Source organism: Chelonoidis abingdonii, chromosome 1, assembly GCF_003597395.2.
Source record: "Chelonoidis abingdonii isolate Lonesome George chromosome 1, CheloAbing_2.0, whole genome shotgun sequence".
Classification (NCBI taxonomy): Eukaryota; Metazoa; Chordata; order Testudines; family Testudinidae; genus Chelonoidis; species Chelonoidis abingdonii.
In genome coordinates this window covers 89,211,196-89,230,832 of record NC_133769.1, presented here as the reverse complement: position 1 = coordinate 89,230,832, position 19,637 = coordinate 89,211,196, and the positions used below count along the sequence as shown (strand labels likewise).

General features: G+C 45.8%; 1 protein-coding gene across 6 annotated transcripts in view; it reads right to left on the bottom strand.

Annotated features, from left to right (window-relative positions):
* Positions 1–19,637, bottom strand: part of CFAP54 (cilia and flagella associated protein 54) — a 208,781-nt gene that overhangs the window by 123,359 nt on the left and 65,785 nt on the right. For all 6 annotated transcript variants that reach the window (XM_032788533.2, XM_032788537.2, XM_032788538.2 and 3 more), the window contains exons 21-25: positions 12,241–12,411; positions 9,646–9,738; positions 8,520–8,705; positions 6,759–6,901; positions 2,722–2,869 (exon numbers count right to left, since the gene is read on the bottom strand). In XM_032788533.2, coding sequence (XP_032644424.2) covers positions 2,722–2,869; positions 6,759–6,901; positions 8,520–8,705; positions 9,646–9,738; positions 12,241–12,411 — 741 coding nt within the window. The remainder of the gene's footprint in view (positions 1–2,721; positions 2,870–6,758; positions 6,902–8,519; positions 8,706–9,645; positions 9,739–12,240; positions 12,412–19,637) is intronic.

The window sequence follows — 19,637 nt, the reverse complement described above, 5'->3', positions numbered from 1 at the left end:
TCAGGGATTTAAAGGGCCCGGGGCTCTGCTGCAGTGGTGACCGCTGGAGCCCCAGGTCCTTTAAATTGCTGCCAGAGCCCTGCTGCTGGAGCCCCGGTGTAGCAGCAGCAGCTGGGAGCCCCTGGGGCTCCGTCAGGGATTTAAAGGGCCCGGGGCTCTGCTGCAGTGGTGACCGCTGGAGCCCCAGGTCCTTTAAATTGCTGCCAGAGCCCTGCTGCTGGAGCCCCGGTGTAGCAGCAGCAGCTGGGAGCCCCTGGGGCTCCGTCAGGGATTTAAAGGGCCCGGGGCTCTGCTGCAGTGGTGACCGCTGGAGCCCCAGGTCCTTTAAATTGCTGCCAGAGCCCTGCTGCTGGAGCCCCGGTGTAGCAGCAGCAGCTGGGAGCCCCTGGGGCTCCGTCAGGGATTTAAAGGGCCCGGGGCTCTGCTGCAGTGGTGACCGCTGGAGCCCCAGGTCCTTTAAATTGCTGCCAGAGCCCTGCTGCTGGAGCCCCGGTGTAGCAGCAGCAGCTGGGAGCCCCTGGGGCTCCGTCAGGGATTTAAAGGGCCCGGGGCTCTGCTGCAGTGGTGACCGCTGGAGCCCCAGGTCCTTTAAATTGCTGCCAGAGCCCTGCTGCTGGAGCCCCGGTGTAGCAGCAGCAGCTGGGAGCCCCTGGGGCTCCGTCAGGGATTTAAAGGGCCCGGGGCTCTGCTGCAGTGGTGACCGCTGGAGCCCCAGGTCCTTTAAATTGCTGCCAGAGCCCTGCTGCTGGAGCCCCGGTGTAGCAGCAGCAGCTGGGAGCCCCTGGGGCTCCGTCAGGGATTTAAAGGGCCCGGGGCTCTGCTGCAGTGGTGACCGCTGGAGCCCCAGGTCCTTTAAATTGCTGCCAGAGCCCTGCTGCTGGAGCCCCGGTGTAGCAGCAGCAGCTGGGAGCCCCTGGGGCTCCGTCAGGGATTTAAAGGGCCCGGGGCTCTGCTGCAGTGGTGACCGCTGGAGCCCCAGGTCCTTTAAATTGCTGCCAGAGCCCTGCTGCTGGAGCCCCGGTGTAGCAGCAGCAGCTGGGAGCCCCTGGGGCTCCGTCAGGGATTTAAAGGGCCCGGGGCTCTGCTGCAGTGGTGACCGCTGGAGCCCCAGGTCCTTTAAATTGCTGCCAGAGCCCTGCTGCTGGAGCCCCGGTGTAGCAGCAGCAGCTGGGAGCCCCTGGGGCTCCGTCAGGGATTTAAAGGGCCCGGGGCTCTGCTGCAGTGGTGACCGCTGGAGCCCCAGGTCCTTTAAATTGCTGCCAGAGCCCTGCTGCTGGAGCCCCGGTGTAGCAGCAGCAGCTGGGAGCCCCTGGGGCTCCGTCAGGGATTTAAAGGGCCCGGGGCTCTGCTGCAGTGGTGACCGCTGGAGCCCCAGGTCCTTTAAATTGCTGCCAGAGCCCTGCTGCTGGAGCCCCGGTGTAGCAGCAGCAGCTGGGAGCCCCTGGGGCTCCGTCAGGGATTTAAAGGGCCCGGGGCTCTGCTGCAGTGGTGACCGCTGGAGCCCCAGGTCCTTTAAATTGCTGCCAGAGCCCTGCTGCTGGAGCCCCGGTGTAGCAGCAGCAGCTGGGAGCCCCTGGGGCTCCGTCAGGGATTTAAAGGGCCCGGGGCTCTGCTGCAGTGGTGACCGCTGGAGCCCCAGGTCCTTTAAATTGCTGCCAGAGCCCTGCTGCTGGAGCCCCGGTGTAGCAGCAGCAGCTGGGAGCCCCTGGGGCTCCGTCAGGGATTTAAAGGGCCCGGGGCTCTGCTGCAGTGGTGACCGCTGGAGCCCCAGGTCCTTTAAATTGCTGCCAGAGCCCCAGGGCTCTGTCAGTGATTTAAAGGGCCCAGGGTCCATGCCCTACTGCCCAAGCTACCACAGAGTAGCCATGGGCCCTTTAAATTGCCGCCCGAGCCCTGGAGCTCCCGGCCGCCTCCACAGCTACTGCTACCATGATGCTCCAGCGGTGATTTAAAGGGCCCGGGGCTCCCAGCCGCCACTACCACAGCCAGAGCCCTGGGCCCTTTAAATCTCAATTTAAAGGGCCCGGGGATTTAAAGGCCCCGCTTCTTCCGGTTGAGGCCCCACCCCTCACTCAGGACTCTGGTGTACTGGTAAGTCCTTTAAGTTACTTTCACCTCTGTTGATATGCCTCACATGAGTAGGAGCTACAGGATTGGGTCCTTAGACAAAAGAAGTGCAATGGGATCTGGAACAGAAATGGAGTGAAAGTTGAGTTGATATACCTTTGCATTGCTATCTTCAAGAAAAACAATATCACTCTTTTTGGGAGTAAGAGAGGCAAGAAAGAACTCAGACTAGTATGCCAAAGGTATCCTATTACAAGTTTAATATTAAAGAAAAAGTACAGGTCAAGTCACAAAAACATTTATAAAGAAATAATTCTAGCAACACCAAAGTAGCACAAAATTAACAATGATTTTTGCCTCATTTTTAGGATTTGATCCAGACCCCACTGCAGTCAATGGAAGTCCTTCGCCCCTAAATGACAGAATAATTGATCTAGAAACAGCCCTTTTGCCAATGATACAAAAATATCAGCAAATGTTAACAGACCTTAAAAACACAGAAGATTGTACTTTGATGGATATCATGGTAATGAAGAATGAGATACACTACAGTACAGCTAATACATTGTAAAATATACCGGGGAATTTTGAGATGCAACTGGTCAAATCAAAAAGGTAAGCTCAAACCCAACATTAGTTTTAAGCCAAACATACCTGTCCATTGTACAGTATCTCTTTGGAACAAATGGAATCACAGAAGAGTGCTCCTTCCTTAACATTAATCTCATTAATAATAAAAATGCTCCTAAGAAAGAGGTGCAAGAGGATTGGAGAAGTCTGAGATACAGCATCAAGACATAATCTACAAAATAGAAAAAAGGCAAAATAATGTTAAAAGTACATAATTACGATATCGTAATTCCACGTACACATCTACCCTGATATAACGTGACCTGATATAACACGAATTCGGATATAACGTGGTAAAGCAGCACTCCGGGGGGGACGGGGCTGCACGCTCCGGCGGATCAAAGCAAGTTCAATATAACTTGGCTTCACCAATAACGCGGTAAGATTTTTTGGCTCCCAAGGACAGCATTATATCGAAGTAGAAGTGTATAAACTGCATAATTTGTGAAAATACAAATTCTAATTATAACATCATAAATCAAAAGTATTAATACAGCTGATGATGATGCAAATGAAGATTAATTTCACTTAACGCTGGCCAGTGATGTCAGCACTTAACTGGGGGGAAAAGTCTCCTGCTTTGGTCTGTGCCGGACAGCTAGTACCCCAGGATGGCTTTTCTCATTGTTCCCCCTTTTAACATAGTGATGCTACTGTATTGTCATCTTTTGACAACTTGGAAGTTATTTCAAGGACGTAACAGGCTATTTACTTTTTAATCGGTTTCTTCTTCTACGGCTGTTTATTATTATTATTTTGTGTTGTGGTAGCGCCTAAAGCAGAGGTGGGCAAACTTTTTGGTCCGAAGGCCACATCTGAGTATGGAAATTGTATGGCAGGCCATGAATGCTCACAAAATTGGGGCTGAGGTGTAGGAGGGGGTCAGAGTTCTGGCTAGGGGTGCGGGCTCTGGGGTGGAGCCAGAAAAGAGGAGTTCAGGGTGCAGGAGGAGGCTCTGGGCTGGGGAAGGGGGTTGGAGTGCAGGGGGAGAGGGCTCTGGCTGGAGGTGCAGGCTCTGAGGTGGGGCTGGGGATGAGGGATTGGGGTGTAGGAGGGTGCTCAATGCTGGAGTGCAGGAGTGGGGCAAGCCAGACCCCACTCACCAGCGGGAGTTCGAGGGCCGGATTAAATTGGCTGGTGGGCTGGATGTGGCCCTTGGGCCATAGTCTTCCCAATCCTTGCCTAAAGGGTCTATTCAGGGATCGGGGCCCACTGTGCTAGCCATTGTACATACATGCACAATGAAACCACTGTTCCTACATGAAAAAGTTAATTGAGTATTTTCCTTTTTCTTGTTGATGTTTTGGGGCAAAATTCTCAATACAGTATTTCTGTGCTTTTTCCAGAGGATTTCTTCTTTTTTAAATCCTTAGCCTGATAGCTTCTAACTGGCATTTTTATGCTGTAAAGAGTAAATTCTATGCTTTCCTTCACTGATTATGTCTCCTATAACAGTGGTTCTCAACCAGGGATATGTATACCCCTAGGGGTACACACAGGTCTTTCAGGGGGTACATCAACTCATCTGGATATTTGCTAAGTTTTACAACAGGCTACATAAAAAGCCCTAGCAGATTCAACACAAACTAAAATTTCATACACACAATGACTTGTTTATGCTGCTCTATATCCTTCACAGTACAATATTTATAGTCCACCTGATTTATTTTATAATTATATGGTAAAGATGAGAACATAAGCACTGTTTCAGGAACGGTGCACTGTAACACTTCTGTATTTTTATGTCTGATTTTGTAAGCAAACAGTTTTTAAGTGAGGTGAAACTTGGGGTACACAAGACAAATCAGACTCCTGAAAGGGGTACAGTAGTCTGGAAAGGTTTAGAACCACTGCCCTATAAGAAAGCTGAAAATAAAGAAAGGAAGGGTCTGTAGACTTGTTCACATAGCTGACTCTACCTGATGTCAACAGGAATTAACAGTGCAAGGCTTGGGTGTTTCTCTTTTCTTTCAACCTCTTCTGCAGTCTCCACTAGTCATTACTACTTTTAATAAAGTTGAATTAGCCAATCAGAGATCTAAGGCTAAACAAATTGAAACAGACTGACTTTAAGATTTAAGTCAATGAGTGAATTTCTATTAATTTAAATTGGAGTTGGATCTGAAACTGAGGGAGAAGCAAATATCTAGAAAGCATTTGACCAGGTATTCAAAACCTACACTCTACAGCTGATTCATATAACTCAAAGTGGGATAAAGTTTCACCAAAGATATTAGATTTGGAACAAAAAAACATTAAGTGTTTAGGAAAAAATAAGTAAGATTTAGAAAAAAGATAACGCAAAAACAGTGCAAAATGGGAGTACTATGGGCCTGTTCAGGTCCCAAAATCTCTTAACAAGAATTTAAAATTAAATAATGCTTTGTACTTCACAAAAATAAGCTTACGAAATAATATGTTTTAATATGAAACTATTAGATACTCTGGAATCTTTGGAAAGGAAGGAGTCTTGCCATGTGTGACCCCCAATTATTTTTTCAAATATTTTGTGTACCTTTCTAATTTCCCTAGTTTACAGCATTGTCTCCTCTATAGGGATCAACTGCAACACTACAGTGACTCTCATCTTGCTATGGAAGTGGGAATGTATTATGATTACAGTATGAAGAAGGAAGAGCAATATATGTTTTTAGAAAAAGGTATTTTTATTTTTCTTAATAACCTCTATGCTCTGAATTCTTGTCATTAGGCTTTTAATGTTCTTGGTTGTTTCTGGCAAAACTGAAACTTATAAATATTTTATTCATATTTTATTTCAATAGTGAAGCCAAAGTTTTCCAGTTAACACAATAATGTCAAAAAGAAGCTCAGTTAAAAGAAGATGAGGATGTATACTAGATGTTTTGGATAAATGTTCGTTCATCTATCAGTCAACATACATTTGATTGCACATTGATTACTTTATACATCAAAATGCAATGTGTCTTTTCCTCTTATCTTTTCCTTACAGGTTTCCTTGCTTTTGTGACTGTACCTATGGTGTTTTAATGGACTGTTGAGTTAAAACATTTGTAATTATGAAAACCTTAAAATACTTATTTCCATGTTTTCCTTTATCACAATTATATAGTTGGAATTTTATTTATTTTTAGGTAGCATAATTTTTAAAGGATTACTCCTAAAATATCTTAGTACATTGAAAATGTATTGGCAGATTTTTTAATTAATCAAAAACAATTTGCAAATATCCACTCGTTTTGAGCGCCTCATTTGACACTAGAGACTTGGCTTTCAGCATTTCTTGAGCCCCTGTTGCTCCCATTAATTTCAATTGGAATTGTAGGTGCTCATACTTAAGGCTACAGTTTTGTCACGGAGGTCACAGAATCCATGACTTCCAAAGACCTCCATGACTTCAGCCCTGGCAGGCCCCCAGGCTCCAAGCCTCCGTGGGCAGCAGGAATACCCCACAGCTCTCCAGCCACTGCAAGGAGCACGAGGACCCCCACAGCTTCCCACTGTGGCGGTGGCAGGGGGATCCCCGCAGCTCCCTGCCACCACGGAGAGGGCAGGGGGACCCTGCATCTCTGAGCCCCAACAGGTGCCGGAGGTCCCAGAGTTCCTAGCCACTCCTGCAGCAGCCCAGCCCCTTCCCATTTTCTCATGGATGTTTTTAGTAAAAGTCATGGACAGGTCACAGGCAATAAAGCCCCCTGACTTATACTAAAAATATCCATAACAAAATCTTAGCCTTATTCATATCTCTAGAAGTCTAGATCCAGGTTTCTCGTGCTTGGCATCAGAAAATGAGACAAACAAAATTAATGAACATTTCCTAAAAATGTAACCTGTCTTGACTGAGAAAATACTGTTACAAAGGAAAAACATGCAAATACTAGAGATACTATTTATAACGAAAACTCTGTGCTAATTTCATGATGCTATATATTTTTGTATGACAAAGTTAAAAATCGTGATTTATTTTTAGAACATCTTTCATGCTAGGAGTATCAGCACAATTTCACAGCCTGTTACTCTACAAAACAAAATGGTACACATTTACAGCTGACTGCTATTTAAAAATAATTTTTGCCAATTACCTGTTCTGAGATATAGTCAAATTGTTGCTTGCAGAAATAACTGCTGGATCAGCAGATGGTGTTGAAGAAGGCAAGACAAAATAGTCCCACAGTGGTGAAAATGCTTTTTTGGCTAATGTATAGTTATCTGTCTGATAGGCAATCTACAAGAAAAGCATAGTTTTGAAATAACATGATTTTTATACTAAAAGTTGTTAGCAAGTATTATCATTATGAATGTGTTCATTCAAATAAAGCTGTTGACTTTCCTTGTTGTTTACATAGTCATACCAAGTCAACTACAGTAATAAGCAAGGTTTTAACTCTTGTAATGCTATCCCCTTCCTACATTTCATGGAAGTTTATAACATTTGTGAGAATACTATCAGAACCATATCTGAGTAAAATAAATATAACATCCATTCGATTCTGCTAGAATCTGTAGGACTTGAGTTTCAGCACTAGCATCAGAAAGGGTTGAATAAGGCCTTGGTCATTCCCCTGTGTGGAAATCATGCAGGTGTTACTACAGTTTGCGTAGCTGTACTAACTCCTTCTGGGTTTCCTCTACAATTGCTACTACTGCATCAGCCACATTGCCACAGATGAGTGGATGCAAATGGAGCCACACAAACGGGCAGCCATTCACGTGCAGAGCTCTTGCCTCTACAGATCTAGGGTAACCTTTCTGACAGCTTTCCAAAATCAACAGGGCTGGAAGGTTTCACCCTTTGTCCAATGTGCAGCTCCCTCAAATTCCTCTTTGTTGATGAGACAATTTATAAGAAGTATAACGAAGGTGCTTCACAGAGTTTTCCTGAAACCCTGAAACCTGTTGCTGGTTTCTCCTTTGGAGGGGTTGGATTTGGCTCCTGGAAGTTTAATCAAATCTTTAATCCCCAATCCTCAGAGAGTCCCATGAGGATGCAGGGCCGGTGCAAGGATGTTTCGCGCCCTAGGCAAAACTTCCACCTTGCACCCTCCCCCGTCCCCGAACCTTCGCTCTGAGGCATCCCACCACCCCCACAGCAGCTCCCCCCTTTGGCCCTGCAGCAACCCCCCTGCAGCAGTTCCCCATCCCCCACTCTCTGCCCTGAGGCCCCCCCCACCCCAGCTCACCCCTGCACCGCGCACAAGCATGAGCATGCCGAGCACGCCGTCGCTGCTTCACTTCTCCCGCCTCCCAGGCTTGCGGCGCCAATCAGCATGCTCGGGGAGAAGGTGGGGCAGGGAGTTCCCCTGCGTGCCACCCCCCGGCTTACTTGCTGCAGGTGGCCCTCCCCGCACTCCCCTGCCCCAGCTCCCTCCACCTAAATGCCGAAGAAAATGCCTCCCCCCAAATCCTAGCGCCCTAGGCAACTGCCTAGGTCGTCTAAATGGTTGTACCAGCTCTGTGAGGATGATCTCCTGCTGTTGGCCTGAACCCCAAAAAGCAAAAGGAAAGAGGAGGATGCTAAGAAAAAAAAAGAGACTAAAAAGGGATTAAACAGGAAGTGACCGACATAGAAAAAAGGAAGAAAAGGATAAGAGACCTAGTCCAAAAACATCTTCCCTCTTAAGATGGTCCCATATCATTTTTGAAGTCAGAATTAGTAAGAGTGCTAAAGTCTGTCATTTGTTGTTTTAAAGTTGTGATTTGTCCTAATTATGTTTGTAGGCAAGTCCTGAAATTTTGTCTTGGAACCTGACTAAAATAATGTTTGGAACCACCATTCACAGGGACAGAAACAAATCTTGAACCAAATGAAAAACATTAATCTATTCATTAAAAATCCAGTCTACCTGAGTCAGGTATGCTCGAGCAGTAGTAGCAGAAAGTGGTGGATAAGCAAGGATTGGTTTAGTTGTTTCCCCAATGGCATCACCAATAAGCTTTCCATCCGAGGAATATGCTGCAACCGCAAATATGTACTTTTCATTGGGATCTAAGCCTTTTATTTCCAAAAGGCTTTTTCCATCAGCTGGTATCTGTTAACAAAAATATTTCTAATTATGTGCATTGCATATAACAAAAAAGTAAACAAAATACAGTAAACCTTTATTGTAATACCTTTTGTTTCTTTATTAATCACTTCTTTCATATAATCAAAGTTACAACCCATCAAATTCACTGATCAAGGAATGTACTTAGCCTGTAAAATATGTGAAGTTTCCACGGCAGGTGTCGGAATGTTATGATCAGATTATGATAGTGTACTTGGAGAGATTGGTAAAGCAGACAATCTACAAGTTTCCTTTCTTGAAAGCAGAAAGAAAAAAGTCTTAGGCCCTTCTAGAAAGTGGCTGAGTACACAGAGAAGAGCTAAGTATACAGCCTAAAAGAGTTCAAGTTCTCTCTCCCAAAGAGTATAGAGGCCTTCATGTTTGAATGTGACAGCTACAGAGGAATGACACCTTCAAATCTCCAAGAGTGGGGTGAAAATAAATCTAAAGTAATATCCTTTAAAAAAGGAAATATAGCTCCATCTCTATTTTTACTTAATAAAAATATTAAAAGAACCACCCTTATTTGTTTCTCAAATCTGTTTTAAATTTCTCTTTTTCCATTTCTATATTCTTGTAAGCAGCTAGTGGAAGAAACTGTAAACAAATGTTACGCTTTCATCTGTTTTATTCTTTACTTTGTAGAGACTTCCTTTAAGAAAACAATTATAGTAAAAATGTAATGTGACTGTCTTGGAAGTATTCTACTCATTATTCCAAAAGAGTTGAAGGTAGCGTGTCTTAAGACCTGCAGAACTTAAATCACTTGAAATAAAGATCAAAAGTATACCAAAGATTTGGCCAACTAGCTGATTAGATACAGATGAGGAAGGGGAAAGATGATAGATACACACTCCAGTGAAAGCTCTATAGTGATTCATTCAGTGAGGGAGAATGACTTGCACAGGTTTTACCTTGGTCTTACCTCTTCTCCTGCATTTGGAAGATGATGATTATTTAATCTTACTTTTAAATTGCTTCCTGCTGCTACGCAGCCCAAAATACTGTACCATGAAACCTTTTGAGAAAAAGACAACTTAAATATTTGATATCTACTATCATTTCAAATGTGTTAAAATTTACTGTGAGAAGCAATATTGTCTAATGAAGAATTTATGACATTTTCTGAATAAGAATAAGGGCTTTAAAGTGAATGTAGTTATTATGAAAGTTGTTAGACTAATGGAACTAGAAAATGATTATACAGTTTAGTCAGAAAGCAGGTACAAAAACACACAGTGACTAAGGCTATGTCTACTCTACAAGCAAGTGGTGTGATTCCCCTGCTCACACACACACATACTCACACTAGCTAAATGAGAACTAGCGCGAGCACTAGTAATGTAGCTGCAACAGCATGGGCAGTGACAGCAGAGGCTTGGCTTAGCTGTGCCACAAACAAACCCACCTGACACCGATGGTTATGTACTTGGCATGGTTAAGCTCTGCTGCTACTTCAATGCTACTGTGGCTCTACTGTTATTTATACTTGTGCTAGCTTGATAAGAGCTAACAGGAGTATGTGTACGCAAGCAGGGGAATCAGACCCCCTAGCTCAAAGTATAGACATAGCCAAATACGAACGCTGCTGCTCTCCTCTCTCCAAAGAGGCTCAAACATGACCCAAGGGGACCATCTCTACAGGTCAGAGTTAGCTTCTCATGCCCACTCAGTCCGTCCTTTGATTAAACTGCCAATAAAGATGCCATTTGTGATGTTGGTTTTAATGATGTGGACACCTGGGCCCCGACCCAGCAAATTACTTAGACAAGAGAGCATGTGAGGACTGGACCTTATCCAAAGCCCACTGAAGTCTATACAAAAACTCACATTGACTTTAACAGATGTTGAAATGGGCCCATTAACTTCAATACAGTTATTTACATACTTAAAATTAAGCTTGTGGTTAAGTGCTCTACTGGATAAAGACATTGTCCACTAAGAAATGGATCACCTCAGTTTACATACAGTAGGCCTATGAACAGACTACAGATAAGACCGAATTCAAATCCATAATCTAAACATCATGTAATTATGTTGGCATGACTCAGACTTATTTTGTTTCTCTACATTTCGAGACACTATGTTATTTTGTAAAAACAAATAATAGAACTTAAGAAAGAACATGACTCCATATATCAGTACTAAATAATCAAACACAATAATTTAGGGCAAAATTCTGATACCCTTACTCCTGTTGAATAGTTCATGTATGGTCACACTGAAATCAATGATACCACTTGTAAAGTAAGATGCTACTTGACATGAGTGTCAGAACCTGTCTCTTAATATTACAGCTTTATTCAACTGGTGACAGTTTCCTTTAAAGTTTCACAGAAGAATGTACCCTTTTTGTTTCAGGTTATGTTGCACCTTTCTTTACAAAATCCAACAAAATGAGTGGCTACATCTTCATTGTAAATATGCACAATCTTGAACACACCAAACTAAATTCTCAATAGATATAATTTTACCTGTTCTTATAATTTGCATTTTTGACTTAACAATTAACTAATTATCATTAAACAATCGGTTCATTTTCAAACAAACAAATATATAGTGAAATATAGTAGGTTTTTTTTCATGAAATGAAAACATTTTTTAATTAATAAGGGAATATATTTGGAGTTGTTTTGATTTTCACTGCAAGAAATTTATGCACCTTTATTTAAATGTAATTTAGGAGAGTATGTAATTTTAATTAAGAAGGATTTTTTTTAAAATCCCTCTGATATCAATTTAACATATACATGTACTTTCAAGGAGAAAAAAAGGCTCCTGGAAAAGGTCTGTTCTTGAACAAAGGATAAAAAAAATTAACATATTGCACCATCTAGTGGTGAACACTCTATAAGATCTGTTAAAAATTTACTATGCCATATATTAAACAAAGTGGAATAAATACTCATACTAATTACAAAATGTTAAATATTGGACACTTTAAATAGGTTTAAAACTTTTTAAAAAATATTATTTAGGGCATAAATGGAAAGATATTGTCCCACAGTGAATTCAAGGTTTCAGTTCAGTCAATTGGTCATAATAAACATACAGTCTGAAAACACTATTTCCAGAATTTTGTTTATAACTCTGAACAGAAATTGAGTCCTCCTCATTTCTATACACAACATGAACATGTTTGAAGAGATTTACTATTAAAATTCATCTCTTGAGAAAACTACAGATCGTGGCTATTTTGTACACCAAATTGAAGTGTGCATAGTGTCTGTTTAGCAGAAGGATTAGTCTTTGACAGGTAGCATAAACGGATGATATATAACAGTAATAGAAGAGAACAGACCACAGGAAAAGAAATGTTGCAGGTAAATGTGAAGGTCACAACGGTGAGTCACCAGTGACTCACAGAGATGAGAATTTAGAATGCATTCAGTTAAAACAACATAATCTACCTAAGAACGATAAAGAGCACAGTGATAAATATGGTATTGCAGAAGCAACTTTCTTCACTGCCACTTATAGTTTCACATCTTTCTTATGGAGTCGTTATGAAGAACATTACCTGAACATCTGAGGTGAATGGGGCTGGTTTAAATGTCATGGAGCAATGTGATCTGGAAAGCAACAGAGGAGGAGGGGGGATTCTGTTTTTCTTGCTAGTCATAGCTTGTTTCAGATTGGAGCACAATGCATTTTGTTCAGCTTCAACCTTCTGAATTAAAGCTAATGCTTCCTATGATGAAAAATATGAATAGAAGAGAAAATCAAGGTGAAAAACCAAACAGAAAAGAAAAAACAAAACACATTTGCAAAATATCTCCAAAATGAATATTATAGTATGATAAAAGTGCTCCACAATGCTGAGGCCCCGCATAGTGGCCCATGCATTAGTTATGACCTGGGTTTAGGATTAGAGAGCTGTAAGTGGTGAATGGAACATTGTATAAGCCCTCTGTGCTAAACTGAATTTCACAATATACAACAACAGGAATGCAGGGCTCTTTGATGAGTCACCCAAACTCAGGTGTTATAACGGTAGGGAAAGATGTGAGCAATTACTATTGGTGCTGATTAAAATTAATGCTGGTAGGCAACTCTTGTTAGCTCCAGTCAAGACATAAAAGGGATCAAAGTCCTGCTCTCAGAGAAGTGGAGAGCTAACTCAGAGAAACTTCTGAGAGGAAACTTTAGGAACAGCCCTGGTTGGAAAGGAAGCTTAGGTTGTTGCCCCCGTTCCTCATTTTATCTCACTGAGTGGGATACTGATAGGACTGGCAGTGAAATAGCTCAGAAAAAAGATGAGAGAGTGGAAGAGAACATGCATGAGAATGTGGGACTGAGCCCCTCCTCCTCTTCCATAAGTCCTCTGCTTCCCATTGGCCAGGAAGTGGGGAGGGAAGGTGGTTGAGACCTGACTGCCCCGCTTTCCCTCTTTCTCCATTAATTTAAACCTCTTCTTGGGTTCTGGGGGCCTTTTGTCCACTTTCGCTGCTTCACTCTCCTTCCCTGTAGATGTAACACAGGAGCTGTGTTTTAAGGATGTTGCAGATCTAACCTAAAGCCTGTTTGGGGATTAGGAAGGATTCTTTCCCATTGGGCCAAAGTGGCAGATGTGCTGTGGGATTTTTCATCTTCCTTACAGTAATATGGAGGCACAGTTAGCATAAAAGGAGTAGGTCTTGGAAATTCAATAGTAGGAATTTTTTTTTGATAAAATGTTTACTCACCTTCTCATAACTGTTGTTCTTCGACATGTGTTGCTCATATCCATTTCAGTTAGGTGTGTGCGCGCTATGTGCAAAGTCATCAGAAACTTTTTCCCCTAGCAGCACCCATCGGGTCGACTGTGAAGCCCCCTGAAGTCGTGCCTTCATGGCGCTCAAATATGACCCTGCCAGCCCTGCGCCTCCTCAGTTCCTTCTTGCCAACTACTCCGACAGAGGGGAAGATGGGTGGGTTTGGAATGGATATGAGAAACACAGCTCGAAGAACAACAGCTACGAGAAGGTGAGTAACCATATTTTCTACTTTGAGTGCTTGCTCATATCGATTCCAGATAGGTGACTACCAACTCCTACCTTGGAGGTGGGTCGGAGTTATGGAATGACAGACTGAAGCACTGCTCTGCTGAAGGCTGTATTATCTCTAGCATCCTGGGTTATAGAGTAATGAGCAGCAAATGTGTGCAACGAGGATCACATTGCTCCCCTGGAGATTTCTTGAATCGGCACATGGGCAGGAATGCTGCCAACGAGGCCTGCACCTCGTGGAATGGGCCATGAGAGCCAGGGTTGGAACGTTGGCTAATTCGTAGCAGGTGTGGGTGCAGGAGGTAATCCATGATGAGATCCTCTGCGACAAGACCAGGAAACTTTTCATATGGTCTGCTATTGCCATGAATAGCTGGCTCGACTTTTGGAATGGCTGCATGCATTTGATGTAAAAAGCAAGCACCCGTTCAACATCCAGAGAGTGGAGCCATTGCTCTTGGCTGGTTGCATGAGGTTTAGGGTAAAAAACAGGCAGGAAAATGTCCTAGTTGGAATGAAATTGGGACACAACCTTTGAAAGGAAAGCTGGGTGAGGTCTGAGCTGCACCTTGTCCTTGAAGAAGACCATGTATGGAGGATCAGATGTGAGTGCCTTGAGCTCCCAAGACCCTTCTTGCCAAAGTAATGGCAACCAGAAAAGCAACCTTCCATGATAGATACAGGAGTGAGCAAGTTGCCAACAGTTCAGACAGAGGTCCCATGAGTTTGGAAAGAATCAGGTTGAGGTCCCATGCAGAGATTGGCTACAGAACTTGAGAGTACAGGCACTCCAGGCCCTTGAGGAAGCAGCTTACCATGGGGTTGGTGAAGACGGAGTGCCCGGCCACTCCCGGGTGGAATGCAGAGATAGCTGCCAGGTGAACCTTGATGGAAGAAGACCTTGCCGCATGAGTTACAACAAGTACTCCAGGATGACAAGATTGGGGGCCTGCAACGGTAGAGTACAGCCCTGGGAGCACCAGATCACAAACCACATCCACTTTGTCAGATAAGTGGCCCTAGTGGAGAGCTTCCTGCTACCAAGAAGAACTTCCCTGACCAATTCCGAGCACATGAGCTCAGTGAGGTTTAGCCATGAAGCTTCCAGGCCATGAGGTGGAGAGACTGGAGGTCTGGGTGATGAAGGTGACCATGGTCCTGGGTAATCACACCTGGGAGCAGTGGTAGCATGATTAGGGTGTCTATCAAGAGGTCCGGGAGCGTGGTGTACCAGTGTTGTCGTGGCCACACCGGAGCCACCAAAATGACCGCCGCCTTGTCCCTGAAGACTTTGAGCAGAACTTTGTGTACAAGAGGAAACGATGGGAATACATACATGAGATGATCTGACCATGGGAGGAGGAAGGCATCTGCGAGGGAGCCCTGGCTGTGGTTCCAGAAGGAGCAGAACCTTGGGCACTTCCTGTTGTTCTGAGTAGCAAGGAGCTCAATATGGGGAGTTCTCCATCTCTGGAAGATGGTGAGGATGACATCCGGCCGGATGGAACACTCGTGGTTGCGGAACAATCTGCTGAGGTAGTCTACCAGTTCATTCTGTGATCCTGGGAGATAGGTTGCCCCCAAATGGCTAGAGTGGGCTACGCAGAACTCCCACAGCTGGAGGGCTTCCCAATAGAGGGGAGAGGAATGGGCACCACCCTGCTTGTTTATGTAAAACATTGCAGTTGTGTTGTCCATCATAACTCCCACACATTGACCCCTTCAGTAGGCCTGGAAGGTCTGGCACACTAATTGAATCACTCTCAGCTCCTTAATGTTGACGTGGAGTGAGAGCTCATCTTGAGACCAGAGGCCCTGTGTCTGAAGGTCCCACATGTGCACACCCCAACTGAGCACAGACACGTCCATTACCAGGGACAGGGAGGGCTGAGGTCTGTGAAAGGGGACTCCCTTGCACATGTCTTGTTGGTTGAGCCACCAACCCAGGGACTAGAAGACGTGACCCGGAAGAGTGACTACAGAGTCCAGACTGTTTCGCCCTGGGTAGTATGTTGACATGAGCCCAATCTGGAGAAGTCTGAGACGCATCCTGGCAAGCTGAACCACATATGTACAAGATGCCATGTGACCGAGTAGTCTCACGCCAGCCCTCACTCTGGTGGTAGGGTACTGTCTGAGACCTTGTACAGCGTCCGAGATCATTAGAAAATGGGTCTCTGGCAGGAATGCTCTGGCACTACCCGAGTCCAGTACTGCCCTGATAAACTCTATCTTTTGCATTGGTATCAGGGTTGACTTGCTCTCGTTGAGAAGGCCCAACCTGTTGAACGTGGACCTCACGATACATATCTGCACTTCTACCTGGTCCCTGGAGTGCCCCCAGAGCAGTCAGTCATCAAGGTACTGATACACCTGCACCTTCCTCTGGCGAAGGAAGGCAGCAATGATCGACATGCACTTGGTGAACACCCAAGGGGCTGTGGACAGGCCAAAGAGGAGAACCGTAAACTGGAAGTGGTTGTGACTGACCATAAACCTGAGGTATCGTCTGTGAGCAGGACATACAGATATTTGGAAGTACGTGTCCTTGAGATCGAGGGCAGCGTACCAGTCTCCCAGATCTAGAGAAGGGATGATCAAGTTCAGGGAGACCATGCGGAACATCAGCTTCACCATGAATCTGCTGAGGATCCGCAGATCTAGAATGAGTCCGAGACCCCCTTTGGCTTTGAGAATTAGGAAATAATGGGAGTAGAATCCCTTGCCCCTTAGCTCCTGAGGAACCTCCTCCACTGCCCCTGTGACAAGGAGCATTTGCATCTCCTGGATAAGGAGTTGCTCGTGAGAAGAGTCCCTGAAGAGGGACGGGGAAAGGGAGTGGGAGGGAGGAGAGGAGCAGAACTGGAGAGAATAATTCACTTCTACCATGTGAAAAACCCCAGCAGTCCGATGTTATTTGGACCAAGCATGGTAGAAGTGGGATAGATGGTTCAGAAAACAGGGTTGAGGATCCAGTCCATAGTCTGGCACACTGTCCCTGCGTGCACCTTCAAAAGGCCTGCTTGGAGCCTCAAGAGTTGCGTGCCTGGCCCTGAACTGGCAAGGGCTGGGACGGCTTCCGTCTGCCATTCCTACTGCACTTCCTAGAAGAGTCTGTCTAGGACACAGTTGGTAGGGATGTTGAGAGGGCAGTGATTTAAAACGTTTCCGCTGAGTAGCTGGGGTGTGCACCCCCAGCAACTTCAGTGTAGCCCTTGAGTCTTTTAGGCTATGTAGACTGGAGTCAGTTTGCTCCACAAATAATCCCGCCCCATAAAAGGGCAGGTCCTGGAGGGTCTGCTGAACCTCAGGAGGCAGACCCGAGGCCTGCAGCCATGAGCTCCTTCTCGTTGCCAAGCCTGAGGACAAAGTGTGCACCGCTGAGTCCACAGCGTCCAGTGAGGCCTGTAAAGAGGTCCGTGCCACTGCCTTGCCCTCCTCAACAATAGCCCCAAAACTCCTCCCTGGAGTCTGAGGGTAACAGCTCCATAAATTTCAGCATGGAGTTCCAGGAGTTGAAGCCGTATCTGCTCAGGATTGTCTGCTGTTTAGCAATCCTGAGCTGTAAGCCCCCCGTGGAATAACCTTCCTTCCAAAAAGGTCAAGTCTTTTACAGTCCTTGCTGCCCGTGCCTCTCACTTTCATTCACCGACAACACTACCAAGGAGCAAGGCTGTGGGTGGGTGTACAAATACTCGTACTCCTTAGAGGGGACAAAGTATCTCCTTTCTATACCTTTGGCTGTGGGGGGGGAATGGAGGCTGGGGTCTGCCACAAGACCTTTAAGTTGACCTGGATGGTCTTGATAAGTTGCAGGGCCACTCTGGATGGACTTTCTGGGGCCAATACAGTCAACCATTGGGTCCTCTTATTCCGCCACTTCCTCGGCCAGTAGGCCCATATTGTGCGCCACCCTGCACAGCAGGTCCTGGTGGGCACGACTGTCTATGGGCAGTAGCTCTAAAGTAAAAGTCCCTGCCATTGCCTTGTCTGGAGAGGATGATGAGGAAGCAAGCGGGGGAACAGGATTGTCCTGGACCTCCTGGTCCATTGGGATCTTCTGCACAGCCTCCTGTTCCAAGTCAATTATCCCCAGATCCACTGTAGGAGCAGGGACTGGCTCCAGAGAGGCACAGAGGCCGGAGTCCCCCCTCAGCACCTGTGGGGGTAGAGCAGCTGGCTGAGGCCACTGGCAACCCGGTCTTGGATACCACCGACCAGGAGACCTTGGACAAGGTACCCTGGGTCTGATGATATGCCCAGGAGTTCCAAAAGGGCCACTGTGCCAGCCCCTGCCATTGCGCCAGCCATGGCAATGTGCCCACATTGGGGCATCTATTTACCAATGGGTGCCAGTGCGAGTATCTGGACACCACCCAAATCCGAAAATGAGGACTGAGATCTCAACAGCCATTGTGGTGCCAAGCGAAGCTGGGTTTGTGAGCAGTGCTGAGATCCAGAGTAGCTCCAGGAAGACAACTGGTGCCAAGAACTCAACCAGTGCTGTGATGACTGGTGCCGAGAACAGGACCTCCACTGAGCTAGGGACCTGGGTTGAGATGAAGATCGGTGCTGGTATGGTAAGCGGTGCCACAAGCTGGACTGATGTCATGAGTCTGACTGGTGCCGCGAGTTCGAGCATCTTCGTGAGACAGATTGGTGCCAGGATTCAAAACAGTGCCTCCTTGTAGGTGCTGGAAAGTGATGCCTTGGAGATGCAGGTGGATGCAATATTGCTAGCTTGTTGTGGAGGGCCAGAGACTGTGGTGCCGTCATGGCAATGAGGTCCATTGTGGCGTCAAAGGTGTCTGGGATGGATGGTAGCCCCCATCTCTTCCACCACATGGCTTGGGGAGTCCCATGGCACTGGACTCAATGGTCCCCTTTCTGGGGCCAAAGTTGACAGTGCCAGCTCCAAAGCTGTCTGCGCCAAGCGCTCTTCCCTGGGACACACCCCACTGACCAAATCCAAAGGAGTGGGACTCGAAAGCAGAGATCCACTGCTACCCTGTTTCCTGTGCTACTTCTGTGGCACCGGGAAATGGCAGTTCCCACCAGCTTCAGCACTGGGAAGCAGCGGTGCCGCGGGTCTCTGTGCCAGAGTCCTTCTGCTGTGCCGGTTCTGCCATGGATGCTACAGCACATCACACCAATGAACTTGGTGCCAGATCTTGCCATGCCAAGGCAGATTGCGGTCTCAGAGCCACCTCCATAACTACAACTAACACTAAAACTACAGCAAACTGAAAGGCTAGGAGAATGAGAGGAGAACTTGCAAAGCAAGCGACTGCAGTTCCAATGACTGTCATGGGTGCTGGGTCAGCAAGGTCATATATTGAGCGCCATGAAGACGCCAATACAGGGGACTCCACAGCTGTCCTGATGGGTGCTACTAGGGGAAAAATTTTCCAATGACTGTGCATGCGATGCATGCACATCTAACTGAAATTGATATAAGCAAGCACTTGAACAACATTTATTTGTTGCAACGTGCAGCCAGTGTCCAGTGCAGAAGGCTAAAGCTAGCTCCCAGAATAAAGGAAACACTGATTTTGCAGGTGAAACTTGTGCCTCCGGGAGGAGGAATAACCTGAATTCTTCACAGGCTGAGGTCCCCCTTTGGTACCCTCTACCCCAATAGAAGGGTGGGAAAGAGGTTTCAGAAGTGAGATGTGTCCAAGGGTAGGCTAAGGAGGGTCTAACCCAAGATTTTGTTAAAATCGAGGGAATCCTATAACCCAGCAGTTCTCAAACTGTGGGTTGGGACCCCAGTGTTAAGTTAATACAGTTGCACTCTGCCCCTTAAATCTATCCTGTGTCTGATTTCAGTCACCTACATGTCCTGACCAATAAAGTTATGTTGCATCAGTGTTTTTGAGCAGCAGTATTGCTCACTCCAGGAAAGGGTGAGTTTTGGACACTAGACCAG